The sequence below is a fragment of the Arachis ipaensis genome, chromosome B01 (assembly GCF_000816755.2).
Source record: "Arachis ipaensis cultivar K30076 chromosome B01, Araip1.1, whole genome shotgun sequence".
NCBI lineage: Eukaryota > Viridiplantae > Streptophyta > Magnoliopsida > Fabales > Fabaceae > Arachis > Arachis ipaensis.
Genome location: NC_029785.2, coordinates 122,284,998 through 122,301,680, shown reverse-complemented (window position 1 = coordinate 122,301,680; position 16,683 = coordinate 122,284,998). Strand labels below are relative to the sequence as shown.

General features: G+C 35.1%; 1 protein-coding gene and 2 long non-coding RNA genes across 8 annotated transcripts in view; 2 read left to right on the top strand and 1 right to left on the bottom strand.

Annotated features, from left to right (window-relative positions):
- On the top strand, positions 1,297-2,682 carry LOC107612189. Its single transcript, XM_016314002.1, has one exon. The coding sequence runs from the start codon at positions 1,297-1,299 to the stop codon at positions 2,680-2,682; it is 1,386 nt and encodes a 461-aa protein (XP_016169488.1).
- LOC107635313 overlaps positions 7,601-16,683 on the top strand; it is a 31,535-nt gene continuing 22,452 nt past the window's right edge. Inside the window, exons 1-6 of one of the 6 annotated variants that reach the window (XR_002347331.1) lie at positions 7,601-7,832; positions 8,201-8,328; positions 8,872-8,982; positions 9,218-11,133; positions 11,655-11,811; positions 13,572-14,648. This is a non-coding gene — a long non-coding RNA (uncharacterized LOC107635313). Of the gene's footprint in view, positions 7,833-8,200; positions 8,329-8,871; positions 8,983-9,217; positions 11,812-13,571; positions 14,649-15,048; positions 15,643-16,683 lie in introns of those variants that run through there. The other 5 variants (XR_002347334.1, XR_002347324.1, XR_001619204.2 and 2 more) reach the window with 5 other exon arrangements.
- Positions 14,142-16,683, bottom strand: part of LOC110262571 — a 25,257-nt gene continuing 22,715 nt past the window's right edge. The window contains exon 3 of the long non-coding RNA XR_002347356.1: positions 14,142-14,191. This is a non-coding gene — a long non-coding RNA (uncharacterized LOC110262571). The remainder of the gene's footprint in view (positions 14,192-16,683) is intronic.

Sequence of the window (16,683 nt, the reverse complement as noted above, 5' to 3'; positions counted from 1 at the left end):
AAGTTTTATGCTGAGGATGACTTAGATCATGCTCTCCTTGATGGACCTTGGAAAACATATGATCACTACTTAGCTTTAAGACTCTGAGAGCCAAATTTTAACCCCATTCTTACCTCGATTGACAAAATCACAGCATGGGTTAGACTTCTAGGCCTTCCCATCGAACTCTACAATAAAAAGATTCTAAGGAAAATAGGTGACCTCATAGGCAGAACCTGTAAAGTGGATTACAACACCTCGCATCTCTATCGAAGAAAATTCGCAAGGCTATGCATGGAGGTGGACTTAACTAAGCCACTGCTAGGAAGATATATGGTAAATGGAAAGGAATATCAAGTTGATTATGAGGGCATTCACCAAATTTGCTTTACATGTGGCAAAGTAGACCATGAACAGAAAAACTGCGATATTTGGAAGGAATTAAAAGAGGCAAAAGAGCAGCAACAAAAGGAGAAAGAAGAGAAGGAAAAACAAGCAGCAAAAAATATGGAAACAGCAGCAGTAATTCAAAAAGCAGCAGGGGAAAATGACCAAGAGAAAGAAAAAGGAAATGAAGCCACAATGAACCAAGAATCAGATAAGTACGGCCCATGGATGACAATCCAGAGACAAAGGAGAGTGAGGAAGGAAATGAACAAAGAGGAAGTTGGTGCCAGCCACACCAAAGAGAAGGAAAGCCAGAAAAATAATAAGTCAAGATATAATGTGTTAGAAATAGAAGAGCTAGATGAAAGTGGAATGGAGAATGAGGAGGAAAGAGAGCCAGAAAACAACAAAAAACCAGCATAAGAAGAGAAAGAACAGAATCAAAGAGGCAAAGAAAAAGAGACAAAACAACCAAACAAGAATCAAATTGAAAAGAGCAACACAACAAAAAACAAGAACAACCAGATAGAACTGACTCAGGCGCAAAATCAGCAAATACAAGCAGGAAAAAATCAGAACAACACAAAGAAAGTGATTTACAAGGGAGAAAGCAGCAAGAATATCAAGGAAAACAACATAGTTAAATACAAGGAGAACTGGAAGGTAGCTAATGACGACACGCAAAATCAAATTTTCCAAACAATCAACAACAAAGAGCAAAAATACCACAAAGTAAAGGAGGAAGAACCACCAGACCCTAGAGAGCTAGAACATAGATCTGATGTGCCTATGGAAACAGACATGCAAAAGGAGATAGAAGACCTTATAATGGGAGTGGAGTATGAAACTCCCAAAATCAGTGAGAGAGAGAAAGACACAGCTACGGATATACAGCTAAACTAATTCCTTCCAAGGATTTTAATTATTATAATGTCTTGGAATGTTAGAGGTGTGGCTAGTTGTGCCTTTAGACGCACCTTAAAAGAATTCTTAAGACAATACAATCTTGACATTGTGATCCTGTTGGAAACAAAAGTTAGCGGTAATAATGCTAGAAGAATTATCCAAGGTGCTGGTTTCAACTATTTCATTATTGAGGAAGCTCAAAGTTTTATAAGAGGAATTTGGATATGCTGGAAGGACAACAGTATCTCTATTACAACATTAGAATCTAACCAGCAATTCATACATACAAGAGTGCAGCGTCACAACCAAGATCCCTGGTGCCTCACAGCGGTTTATGCAAGTCCACAACCAAATAATAGAAGAGTGATTTGGCAGAGTATTGAAAGAACAGCAAAAAACATGGGAGAACCTTGGCTGTTAATAGGAGATTTTAACGAGATAAAAGATGGCACTGAGAAAAAAGGTGGCAGACCTATTGATCTTAGAATGTGTAGAAATTTTGCTAATTGGATCGATAGATGCGGATTAGTAGATCTAGGATTTATAGAAACTAGGTTTACCTGGAGAGGGCCGCAATGGGAAGGATACGACAGAGTTTTCAAAAGATTGGATAGGGCTCTATCTAATCCCTCGTGGAGAACCAAATTTCAAGAAGCAGTTGTTAAAGTCCTGCCTAGAACCAAATCTGACCACCATCCTCCTTTGTTAATGAAAAATGAAGGAACAGATTGTAGGAATGGCAGACCTTTCATATTCGAAGCTATGTGGTCAATGCACCCGGATTTCAGGCCGTTTTTGGAAAAACATTGGAAAGAGGACATCATGTTCATTCAAAACCTCAACAGTCTCAAAAAAGATCTAAGTAAATGGAACAAAGAGGTCTTCGGAAATATCTTCAAGACAAAGAGAAGACTTTTAAACAGAATCAATGGCATCCAAAAAAGCATTAGCTATGGGAAAAACCATTTTTTGGATAATTTGGAAACAAACCTAAAAAGAGAATTAGAAGACATTCTTGACAAAGAGGAAGCTCTCTGGCTCAAAAAATCTAGAGAGCAGTGGATGGTTGAAGGGGATAGAAACACAAAGTTCTATCACACTAAAGCCATTATAAGAAGAAGAAAGAACAAGATTCACAAGCTTAGAGATGCTAATGAAAATTGGATAGAGGAGAAACAAGAACTGAAAGATCACATCATTAATTCCTATAAAAGACTTTACCAAGAAGAGGTAATTATCACTCCGCTACGGATAGATAATATAAACATGCCTAACTTGGACCCTTTGGTTTGCAGGAATATGGAGATGATACCAACAGATATGGAGATCAAAAAGCTCCTTTTAAGCATTGGTTCCCTCAAGGCTCCAGGAGAGGATAGATTCCCAGCCATTTTCTTTAAAAACAACTAGGAGGTTCTAAAGCGCAAAGTGTGTGACTACATCAAGGATTGCTGGCGGAATCCCACCCATTTGAAGGACTCTAACTCCACCCTGATAGTTCTCATCCCAAAGCTCCAACACCCAGAATTCATCACACAATTTAGGCCAATAGCCTTATGCAACGTCGGGCTTAAAATTTTAACCAAAATCCTGGTGCAAAGGCTCAAACCTCACTTAAATAACAGAATTAGTCCACATCAATCAAGTTTCATACCAGGTAGGAAGATTCAAGATAACATCCTTATTGCAAAGGAGGTAATGCATTCTATGAAAAAAATGAGAGGGAAGAAGAACTACATGGCGATCAAAATCGATTTTGAGAAAGCATATGATGCAATCAATTGGAATTTTATTCAAGAAAGGCTCTTAGAACTAAAGCACCCTGAGAAAATCATTCACATCATTATGGAGGAGGTTAGATCAGTTAGTTACAACATCCTATGAAATGACAGCAAAACAGAAAACTTTAGTCCTAACAGGGGAATTAGACAAGGGGACCCTATTTCCCCTTACCTATTTGTCATGTGCATGGATAAACTATCACAGTACATAGAGCAAGAGGTGAATCATGGACATTGGATCCCCTTCATGGTGGGAAGAGAGAAAATAGAAATTTCTCATCTAATGTTCGCAGACGATCTGCTGTTGTTTGCTAATGCTTCAACACACCAAATGGAGGTAATAAACAGAATAATGGAAAATTTCTGCAAAGCTACTGGTTTGAAGATCAATTCGACAAAATCATCAATAGTTTTCTCTAAAAACATTCTAGTGCAAATCAAGCAAAGCATCAAGGAAAAAATAGAATTCAAGGAAAATCAAGCTCTTAGAAGATACCTGGGGGCTATGATTAACAACAATAAAGTGGGAAGGAAAAATTACAAAGCAGTTCTAGAAAGGGTGCATGGAAAGCTAAAAGGGTGGAAATCAAAATGCCTATCACTAGCGGGCAGAATAACATTGGCACAATCAGCAATAAGCCCAAGTGTTAATTTTGAAATGCAACATGAGAGAGTACCAAGGAGTATCTGTAATGAAATAGAAAGAATACAGAGAGGCTTTATATGGGGAGATGAGGATCAGAGGAGAAAATGGCATGCTATCAACTGAAAAACTATGTGCACACCTAAACATGACGGAGGATTGGGATTTAGGAGACTGAGTTTGATGAATGATGCTTTTTTTAATGAAAATCATTTGGCAATTACAGGAGAACCCTAACTCGTTCTGGGCAAAAGTGCTAATCCAAAAGTATTGCAATGGAGACAGCAACATAAACAATCCTACTGCTAGAAAAGTATATTCAAACCTGTGGAAGGAAATTGTGAAGATTTGGCCAACATTCCAGAAGCACACAGTGAAATTCGTTGGAGATGGAACAACAACTAGATTCTGGACTGAGAGATGGGTGAACAACAAGGGCTCCCTTCTTAACATAGCAACTATGAACATAACAAACATAGAAAGCACTGTCAGTGAATGGATAAATAGAGATGGAAATTGGAACAGAAACATTTTAAAAAATTACCTCCCAGAGGAAAAAACAATGAAGATTTTGGCGCTTCCCCCCACCCCCCCAAACAAGGAAAATGGCACAGACAGAATTGGATGGATGCACTCGGATAATGGGGATTTTTCTGTCGCCAGCACGTACAAAGCATTAGCAAATTGGACCAAACCCACAACCACAATCTGGAGTAAAATCTGGAAGTGGCAAGGACCGCAGAAAGCAAAGATCTTTATTTGGAAAGCAAAGCATAACCGAATACCCACCAATCACAAAAAGGCAAGGATGTTTGCAAGTAGAGGAGATTGTCACCTGTGTCAAAACCATCAAGAAGACCTTCTTCACGCTCTGAGAGACTGCCCCAAAGTCTCCAGGACTTGGGTGCAGCTCATTCGGCCAAGTGCATTACAGATTTTCTTCCAAGCAAATAGAGAAGAATGGATGGATATGAACATACAACAACAACTAGAGCATGACCAGAATCAAAATTGGATGGATATATTCATTATAGCATGCTGGAAGATGTGAAATTGGAGAAATAAAGAAATTCATGAGCCAAATTATAACAGGCCACAAAATACTCAACTTGAAGTGATGAAGAAAGTGGCGGAAGTCAAGGAAGCTTTTCAGAGAAGGGTGGAGAACCAAATCAACAAGAACAAAGAGATCCGGAACATAAGATGGATGCCACCAACGCAGGAGTGGATGACGCTTAACATCGATGGCACGGTGCAAGGGAGCAAGGAAAAAGTTGGGTGTGGCAGGCTCTTGAGGAATGAAAGAGGCAAATGGGTTGCTGGATTTTCCTTCAACATAGGGAGGTGCACGGCTTATATGGCAGAGCTGTGGGGAATCAACAAGGGAATGGAACTAGCATGAACTTTGGGGATAAGGAAAATTAGAGTGGAGTGTGACTCCAAATCAGCAGCAGAGATTATCAATAGCTCAAGGAATCTTATAAACCACCCAAATGCTTTGATTAAGGACATCAGTAAGTGGAAAAAGAGGAATTGGTAAATTAGTTTTGTGAATATTTATAGGGAATGCAATAGATGTGCAGATTGCCTGGCGCGCAAAAATTTGAATCTAGACCCAAGATTCTACTTTTGGGATACTCCTCCTAGAGAGGTGTTTAGATTATTAGTAGATGATAAACAAGGGGCATCTTTGCCTCGTTTAGTCTCAGTGTAGTTTTCTTTTTTGGGCTCTGGCCCGTCTTAATACCAAAAATAAATAATGTTGTCTCTTCAATAAGTGGCAGCCAATTGGATGAGGATTTTTCGGCCTAGTTGATCCTAGAATTGCAGTCTGAGTCCCAGTCTTCTATCAATTTGATCTCAATCGAACTTGGCCCAAACTCCACATACATCTAAACATTACTATTCTTTTTAATGAGACAGTAAACGTTACTATTCTTTTTAATGAGACAGAGGAACAAGGCTCAAAGGTCCAAACAACATTTCAACCTAATCTAAACGTGTTGTCCCTGACCAAAAAAAAAAAAAAAAACGTGTTGTCGCCTGACAAATAAAAAAGAAAAGGTGTTGTCGCAATCTAATAAAATAACACCGTATCTGTTCACCTAAAAAAGAAAAACACTGTAGCTGTACATTTCATAACCAAAGCATTCTTAGCTCACCCTCGGAGCCATGCAGGAGTGCGACGCCGCCTCCATCATCGCAGAGGAGCTTGTGGAACACGCCGGAAGCCACCACCTGAATGTCAGTTTCTTGATCCCAGCGTTCGTTCATAAACAGCACCAAACAGATTCACAACCAGCATATTTCAATGTACTTGGCTTCTTCTTTTCTTTTTCTTTTTTACTTTTATTTCAATTTTCATGGCCAAGAATTATGCGCTGCTGATTTTCATGTTGTCAGTCTTTTCAATGACGAGTCATCTAGCATTTAAGAACCGCCATTGTTGTCGATGTTCTTGAAGGTTTTTGATGGTCTTCTTTCAAATTCCATAATAACTGAAATCTTTTTGCCCTTCTAAAATATTGGATGCCTCAAAGCCACTGGTTCTTGTTTAATTTTGTATTCTTTTTCCCCTCATTTTTCTGAGGATCTGATGAAATTGTTCAAACTAGGGAAGTTACATTTGTTTCGGGTTTAGGAGCTTTAACTTCTGTGGTTTTTTTTCTCCTTTGCAAGATGTGTACAGAAAGAAAGTGGCTGAGAAACTGAGTTTGCATTCAGAAGTAAATCTGTTGAAGATGCTGGTTTTTAGGGCAGCGCTTCAAAACATTTGCAATCACCAAATGTTCTTGCCAAAGGTTTCTGTTCACTCTTTTTCACTATATTTTTGCATCAATCTGTCCATAACATATTTCGTTTGATTGGCTTATTCAGTTATTCATTATTGTTTTCAATATAAAAGAAAGCCCTGCAATAAGTCAAATCATAAATGAATAAATATGATAGGAAGAAACACAATTATTCTTGAATTATTTGTTCTCACTTACCAGAAGCTACAAAAGTCTCAGATACATAGAAGTTGATAGAACCCTATTCCATTGATTCCACTAGCTTGTTCACATACTTTAAACCAACACCAATCTGAAATTTTGTAACAAACTATTAGAAACCTTTGATTTGACCAAGTTTATTATGTTTGTGGCTAAGTTTCTGCAGTGAGTAGTATGTTACTTACAACTAAAGAGCGTATATATTTTCTTTGGAACAAGTCCAATAGATTAGCCTTAGGAAGGCTTTGAAACAGTTTCAATTAATCCTGTTATCCAAAACATGTCAGTTTAAACACCAAACTTGTTCGATTCAATATATTCAATTTGTATGCATATCTATTGACTTGATGTACTTTTAAGTTTTGGTAGAGCTGAAGATTACTTGGCTAGAGGCTCAAGGCCTACTACGGCCCCCTCTTGACCATGCTCCCTACATTGTGGTGATTGAAGGTTTTGAATTTGAAGGATGAGGTACCTTGTTCTTGCTTTATGTTAAAAATTATCTTGTCAATAAAATAGTTTAAAGTTGGGCTGAAAGGAAAGGAAGGAAGGGAAGTGGACATGTGACATTTTAATTTGATTTTTTTGTTATAATATCCTTTTCAATCTTTTATCAATAAAAATCTAAAATTACATTCAACTAATAACCTAAAATAAACATCTCCAATAAAATCTTTTAAAAAAAATTATGCAGTACCTCAATGCATCTAAATTTGTTTTTAATATCTTTTTTTTCTTTTGAAATATCTTTTGATAAATTAATTTAAAATAACACTTTAAAAAATATTAATTCTGTTCCTTATATATATCCTAATTAAATAGTATGTTATAATATAATTAATTTTTAAAATCATTATTTTATAGATAAAAAAAAGTAGTATGTAAGACAAGTTTTATGAGATAAATCCCCCTAACTGCTTCACATCAACGCCTTCCCCTAATGTTGTCTCTCTTTTCCATTCATTCACCACAAATCCCCAAACGCTGAGACGGAGAGAAAAGAAAGGGAAGAGAGAAGAGAGGGCTGAACGGAGAAGAAGGAAGGGAGGGGGAGGACCGCCACCACCGAGCCGCCGAACCGAGCCGCCAAAGCTCGTTCGTTCATAAACAGCACCAAAAAGATTCACAACCAGCAATTTCAATGTACCTGGCTTCTTCTTTTCTTTTCTTTTTTTTTAACATTTATTTCAATTTTCATGGCCAAAAATTATGCGCTGCTGATTTTCATGTTGTCAGTCTTTTCAATGACGAGTCATCTAACATTCAAGAAACGCCATTGTTGTCGATGTTCTTGAAGGTTTTTGATGGTCTTCTTTCAAATTCCCTAATAACTGAAATCTTTTTCCCCTTCTAAAATATTGGATGCCTCAAAGTCATTGGTTCTTGTTTAATTTTGTATTCTTTTTTCCCTATTTTTCTGAGGATCTGATGAATTTGTTCAAATTAGGGAAGTTACATTTGTTTCGGGTTTAGGAGCTTTAATTTCTGTGGTTTTTTTTCTCCTTTGCAAGATGTGTACAGAAAGAAAGTGGCTGAGAAACTGAGTTTGCATTCAGAAGTAAATCTGTTGAAGATGCTGGTTTTTAGGGCAGCTCTTCAAAACATTTGCAATCACCAAATGTTCCGTAAATTGCCAAAGGTTTCTGTTCACTCTTTTTCACTACATTTTTGCATCAATCTGTCCATAACATATTCCGTTTGATTGGCTTATTCATTATTGTTTTCAATATAAAAGAAAGCCCTGCTATAAGTCAAGTCATAAATGAATAAATATGATAGGAAGAAACACAATTATTCTTGAATTATTTGTTCTCACTTACCAGAAGCTACAAAAGTCTCAGATGCATAGAACCCTATTCCATTGATTCCTCTAGCTTGTTCACATACTTTAAACCAACCCCAATCTGAAATTTTGTAACAAACTATTAGAAACCTTTGATTTGACCAATTTTATTATGTTTGTGGCTAAGTTTCTGCAGTGAGTAGTATGTTATTTACAACTAAAACAACTAAAGAGTTTATATATTTTCTTTGGAACAAATCCAATAGATTAGCCTTTAGGAAGGCTTTGAACAGTTTCAATTAATCCTGTTATCCAAAACATGTCAGTTTAAACACCAAATTTGTTCGATTCAATATATTCAATTTGTATGCATATCTATTGACTTGATGTACTTTTAAGTTTTGGTAGAGCTGAAGATTAGTTGGTTAGAGGCTCAAGGCCTATTACAGCCCCCTCTTGACCATGCTCCCTACATTGTGGTGATTGAAGGTTTTGAATTTGAAGGATGAGGTACCTTGTTCTTGCTTTATGTTAAAAATTATCTTGTCAATTTAGCATGTTGTTGTAAGACTCTTATGTAAGATAGTTTAAAGTTGGGCTGAAAGAAAAGGAAGGGAAGTGGACATGTGACATTTTAATGTGATTTTTTGGTTTATAAATTCTTCCTCTTTTTTGTTAGATCTATCTACTACACAATAATGGAAAGCTGTTTAGAGTGTTGACCTTGATGCCATATTTCTTGCAGTTGTGGCATGAGAAAATCCAAATAAAACAAAATGGTGTGTTACCAAGTGGATATGCACAGAAGATTGGGTTCTAAATATGGGAAAATTGGCTGAACTACGGATGGTAGATACCATGATTTAATTGTTCTTGTCTTAATCCTGAATCCTTTTCTTTCCGAAATTGAAGAGGGGCTCACATTTGTTTAATATTTGAATCTCTATTTTCTTATCATGAATGCTGTGTTTTTGCTGCTCCATAAATGACACATTGGTTGTCAAATCATTGTGGTGGTGAAAAGATCTAGTAGGCTCAACGTAAAAATTGTCTCAAGTAGTAACCAAGTTGAGTGTCTCTTGTTGAAGGCTATCACATCGGCCAAGCTTCTTATCGGTGAAGCAATCAAGTCCATGAGGTATGCATTCAAGGTTAGTTTGAATTCGATCTCCATTGCAATTCCTTCACTTTGATCATTTCTGATTTCATTTATGTTGTCTACTACTACTACTACTACTACTACTACTACTACTACTACTACTACTAGTTTCTCTTTGATACTCTTGAGCACATATCACTCTTGTTTAGAATTGACTGCAGCACAACTTGAATGGAAGTTTCCTCTTGCTTAGAGTTGCAACACTACTATTACTACTACTTTTAGCACAACTTGAAACTACTACTTGTAACAGAATTTGAATTTAGGTTTCCTCTTGCTTAGAGTTGACAAGTTGACAATGAAACTACTACTTGTAACACAACCTGAATTTAGATTTCCTCTTGCTTAGAGTTGACAACAACACAACTACTACTACTATTTTCTCTTGCTTAGAGTTGACAGCACCACAACCACTACTACAACTTGAATTTAGGTTTCCTCTTCTTTAGAGTTGAATTTAACACAACTAATACTTCGTCTTTCTTATAGTTGACAACAATACAACTAGTACTATTACTACTACTACTACTTGTAGCACAACTTGAATTTAGGTTTTCTCTTGCTTAGAGTTGCAACACTATTACTAACACTACTACTACTACTTCTTGAAACTACTACTTGTAGCACAATTTGAATTTAGGTTTCTTCTTGTTTAGAGTTGACAGCACAACTACTACTACTTGTAGCACAACTTAAAACTACTACTTGTAGCACAATTTGAATTTAGGTTTCCTCTTGTTTAGAGTTGACAACAATACAACTATTATTACTACTAGTAGCACAACTTGAAATTAGATTTTCTCTTGTTTAGAGTTGACAACACAACTATTACTACTACTACTACTTGTAGCACAATTTGAAACTACTACTACTGCTTGTAGCACAACTTGAATTTAGGTTTCCTCTTGTTTAGAGTTGACAACACAACTACTACTACTACTGCTTGTAGCACAACTTGAATTTAGGATGCCTCTTGTTTAGAGTTAACAACAGCACAACTACTATTACTACTACTTGTAGCATAACTTGAATTTAGGTATCCTCTTGTTTAGAGTTGACAACACAACTACTACTACTTGTAGCACAACTTGAAATTACTGCTTGTAGCACAACTTGAATTTTAGGTTTCCTCTTTCTTAGAGTTAACAATAGCAGAACTACTGCTACTATTACTACTTTGTCTTTCTTAGACATGACAACAACACAACTACTACTATTTGTAGCACAACCTGAATTTAAGTTTCCTCTTATTTAGAGTTGACAACACAACTACTACTACTTGTAGCACAACTTGAAACTACTGCTTGTAGAACAACTTGAAACTACTACTTGTAGCACAACTGAATTTAGGTTTTCTCTTGTTTAGAGTTGACAACAACACAACTACTATTACTACTACTTGTAGCACAACTAATTTATGTTTCTTCTCTTTTAGAGTTGACAACAACACAACTACTACTACTACTACTACTACTACTACTTGTAGCACAACTTGAATTTAGGTTTCCTCTTTCTTAGAGTTAACAACAGCAAAACTACTGCTACTATTACTACTTTGTCTTGCTTAGACATGACAACAACGCAACTACTACTAGTAGCACAATTTGAATTTAAGTTTCCTCTTGTTTAGAGTTGACAAAACAACTACTACTACTTGTAACACAACTTGAAACTATTGCTTGTAGAACAACTTGAAACTACTACTTGTAGCCACAACTGAATTTAGGTTTCTTCTTGGTTAGAGTTGACAACAACACAACTACTATTACTACTACTTGTAGCACAACTTGAATTTAGGTTTCCTCTTTCTTAGAGTTAACAACAGCAGTACTACTGCTACTATTACTACTTTATCTTGCTTAGACATGACAACACCACAACTATTACTGTTAGTAGCACAACTTGAATTTAAGTTTTCTCTTGTTTAGACTTGATAACACAACTACTACTACTTGTAGCACAACTTGAAACTACTACTTGTAGAACAACTTTAAACTACTACTTGTAGCACAACTGAATTTAGGTTTCCTCTTGTTTAGAGTTGACAACAACACAACTATTATTACTATTACTTGTAGCACAACTTGGAACTACTACTTGTAGCACAACTAATTTGTTTTTTCTCTTTTAGAGTTGACAACACAACAACTACTACTACTTGTAGCACAACTTGAATTTAGGTTTCCTCTACTATATAACTTGAGACTACTCTTTGTAGTACAACTTGAAACTACTATTTGTAGCACAACTTGAATTTAAGTTTCCTCTTTCTTAGAGTTAACAACAGCAGAACTACTGCTACTATTACTACTTTGTCTTGCTTAGACTTGACAACAAAACAAACAACTACTACTACTAGTAGCACAACCTGAATTTAAGTTTTCTCTTATTTAGAGTTGACAACACAACTACTACTACTTGTAGCACAACTGAATTTAGGTTTTCTCTTGTTTAGAATTGACAACAACACAACTACTATTACCACTACTTGTAGCACAACTTGAGACTACAGAACTTGAAACTACTTCCTGTAGCACAACTAATTTATGTTTCTTCTCTTTTAGAGTTGACAATAACACTACTACTACTACTACTTGTAGCACAACTTGAATTTAGGTTTCCTCTTTCTTGGTGTTAACAGCTGCAGAACTATTGCTACTATTACTACTTTGTCTTGCTTAGACTTGACAACACAACTACTTTGTCTTGCTTAGACTTGACAACAACACAACTACTACTACTTGTAGCACAACTTGAAACTACTACTTGTAGCACAACTGAATTTAGGTTTCCTCTTGTTTAGAATTGACAACACAACTACTATTACCACTACTTGTAGCACAACTTGAGACTACAGAACTTGAAACTACTTCCTGTAGCACAACTAATTTATGTTTCTTCTCTTTTAGAGTTGACAATAACACAACTACTACTACTACTACTACTTGTAGCACAACTTGAATTTAGGTTTCCTCTTTCTTAGTGTTAACAGCAGCAGAACTATTGCTACTATTACTACTTTGTCTTGCTTAGACTTGACAACACAACTACTTTGTCTTGCTTAGACTTGACAACAACACAACAACTACTACTAGTAGCACAACTTGAATTTAAGTTTCCTCTTGTTTATAGTTGACAAAACAACTACTACTACTTGTAGTACAACTTGAAACTACTACTTGTAGCCACAACTGAATTTAAGTTTCCTCTTGTTTAGAGTTGACAACAACACAACTACTATTACTACTACTTGTAGTATCACTTAAATTTAGGTTTCCTCTTTCTTAGAGTTAACAATAGCAGAACTACTGCTACTATTACTACTTTGTCTTGCTTAGACATGACAACAACACAACAACTACTACTAGTAGCACAACTTGAATTTAAGTTTCCTCTTGTTTAGAGTTGACAACACAACTACTACTACTTGTAGCATAACTTGAAACTATTACTTGTAGAACAACTTGAAACTACTACTTGTAGCACAACTGAATTTAGGTTTCCTCTTGTTTAGAGTTGACAACAATACAACTACTATTACTACTACTTATAGCACAACTTGAAACTACTACTTGTAACACAACTAATTTATGTTTCTTCTCTTTTAGAGTTGACAACAACACAACTACTACTACTACTACTTGTAGCATTTGAATTTAGGTTTCCTCTACTACACAACTTGAGACTACTGTTTGTAGTACAACTTGAAACTACTACTTGTAGCATAACTTGAATTTAGGTTTTCTTTTTCTTAGAGTTAACAACAGCAGAACTACTGCTACTATTACTACTTTGTCTTGCTTAGACATGACATCAACACAACTACTATTACTAGTAGCACAACTTGAATTTATGTTTCCTATTGTTTAGAGTTGACAACACAACTATTACTACTTGTAGCACAACTTGAAACTACTACTTGTAGCACAACTGAATTTAGGTTTCCTCTTGTTTAGAGTTGACAACAACACAACTACTATTACTACTACTTGTAGCACAACTTGAGACTACAGAACTTGAAACTACTTGTAGCACAACTAATTTATGTTTCTTCTCTTCTAGAGTTGACAATAACACAACTACTACTACTACTTGTAGCACAACTTGAATTTAGGTTTCCTCTTTCTTAGTGTCAACACCAGTAGAACTATTGCTACTATTACTACTTTGTCTTGCTTAGAGTTGACAACACAACTACTACTACTAGTAGCACAACTTGAATTTAAGTTTCCTCTTGTTTAGAGTTGACAAAATAACTACTACTACTTGTAGCACAACTTGAAACTACTGCTTGTAGAACAACTTGAAACTACTACTTGTAGCCACAACTGAATTTAGGTTTCCTCTTGTTTAGAGTTGACAACAACACAACTGCTATTACTACTACTTGTAGCACCACTTGAATTTAGGTTTCCTCTTTCTTAGAGTTAACAACAGCAGAACTACTTCTACTATTACTACTTTGTCTTGCTTAGACATGACAACAACACAACTACTACTACTAGTAGCACAACTTGAATTTAAGTTTCCTCTTGTTTAGAGTTGACAACACAACTACTACTACTTGTAGAACAACTTGAAACTATTGCTTGTAGAATAACTTGAAACTACTACTTGTAGCACAATTGAATTTAGGTTTCCTCTTATTTAGAGTTGACAACGATACTACTACTTGTAGCACAACTTGAAACTACTACTTGTAACACAACTAATTTATGTTTCTTCTCTTTTAGAGTTGACAACAAAACAACTACTACTACTCTTACTACTTGTAGCACAACTTGAATTTAGGTTTCCTCTTTCTTAGAGTTAACAACAGCAGAACTACTGCTACTATTAGTACTTTGTCTTGCTTAGACTTGACAACAACACAACAACTACTACTAGTAGCACAACTTGAATTTAAGTTTCCTCTTGTTTAGAGTTGACAACACAACTACTACTACTTGTTGCACAACTTGAAACTACTACTTATAACATAACTTGAATTTAGGTTTTCTCTTGCTTAGAGTTGACTGTAGGACAACTTGAATTTTGGTTTCTGTATTGGTTCCATCTTTTGAAACAAGGTACTACTGCTACTAGATTCTATTGCTTAGAGTTAAATGCAGCACAACACAACTTGAACAACTATAGCAAACTTGAATTTATGTTTCCTCTTGCTTAGAGTTGATTGCAACACAAATTGAGTTCAGGTTTTAGTGTTGGTTCCTTCTTTTGAAAAAAGTACTATTACTACCACTCCTTGAGCAACTCCAACACAACTTGAATTTAGGTTTTCTCTTGCTTAAAGTTAATTGCAACACAACTTGAATTCAATTTTTAGTGTTGGTTCCTTCTTTTGAAATTAATGTACTATTATTACTACATCTTGAACAGCTATAACACAACTTAAATTCATGTTTTCTCTTGCTTAGGGTTGATTGCAGCACAACTTGAAGAATTGCAGCATGACATGAATTCAAGTTTCCTCTTGCTTAGTGTTGACTGCAACTATGCATATTGGAAAGAGAATGAGAATTTTCGTGCAGTGTTGTTTCCTTCTTCTTTGAACTTTGTTTGAGATTTTTTGTTATGATTTTTTTATGTCTATTTTTCTGTAATTGAGAAAAAGGCTAATCATGGTAAAGTGAGAAAATGAAAAAGCCATTAGTGAAAAGAGGCAAAAGAGATAAATTGAAAAAGCCAAAGTAATTTTTTATGTATTTGGTTTTTGTTGAACTAGGATTAGTTCTTCTTAGTTAAGTTGGGATAGCATTTGGTGGTTGCTGAACTAGATTGGAGTTTTCCTTAGTCAAGTTGAGATAGCACTTGGTAGATACTAGGTTTAGGTTAGAAATTTGATAGGTGATACTAGATGAATTAGGTTGTAATTCATTGGAATTGGTGTATGTAATAAGTTTGATTATAGTTGAAATTCCACCATGGTTGTGGTGGAGACTGGATGTAGGTTTCATTGCACTTGGAAACCGAACCAGGATATATGCTTGTGTGATTCTCTTTCTCTGTTATGTCTTGCTCTGCTTTTGTGTCAACACCCCCTTTTCAAGTTCTAAAAGATCTTGACAAGGGTTACATGTTAAAAAATCATTATCATTATCACTAATCACAATATGATCATTACAAAGAGTGAACTTAATTCGTCAACCTTTATGAATTAAGAAAAGTCAATTAAGCTTAATTAACCTAATTCATAAATATTAACCAACTTACTAATTGAATTTAGTAAAATGTTAGTGTTACCAAAAATAAGGGTAATTAATAGTTCTAAATTAATAACTAAAGATCACCCAAATTTTCAATCCAATTCAAGAATAAAAAAAATATATTTTATAACTAGTTCAAGCATTTTGTCAAATACTTAGAGTGCATAAACATAAAACAACATAAATCGCAACAATTAGTAAAAGCTATAACTACCTAATTATCTCAAGTAAGTAAGAGTAATATAAAACATCAAATTCATTACTCAAAAATCATCCAACAAGAGTTCATAAACTAAAGACAAAATAAAAAAAATAACAAGAGAATCTAAGCAAACCAAAGTGCTAGAACAAGAAAATATGAACAAGGATTAAACTTGGACAAGATTAAAATCCTAAAATTAGAGAGAATTTTGCTATAGATCCTAGGAATTCTAGAGAGAAGTATATTTAAAATCTGATTGCACATGTTATTTTAAGTGAGTCACATGCTAGCTATGATGCGTATGCATCATGTTTTACTTTTTTTTTTTCATCTTTTCAAGCCATCGTTGCATACTAAATCTTACACAGCTTAAACAACATATCAAGGCATGTGGAATAAAAGTGAAATTAATTTAACAATTTTAAAGGCCTAAGAAAAATATTTTAATCAATTAAGTTCAATTAGAAAAAAATTCATAAAGGTGTGCATTAACAAGGATAAAATTCAAGTTGATAAATTTCACTTTTTTTTCAATAAAAAATTACATAAAATATGAATTTATCAACTCCTCCTCACTTAATGAAGATAAAATTAACGAATATCAATACTCACTAAGAGGAAGCTACCTGACACTCATTTATTCT

Excerpts from the sequence above, each read along its gene's own strand:
- LOC107612189 (XM_016314002.1), top strand. The coding sequence starts at position 1,297 with ATGTCTTGGAATGTTAGAGGTGTGGCTAGTTGTGCCTTTAGACGCACC.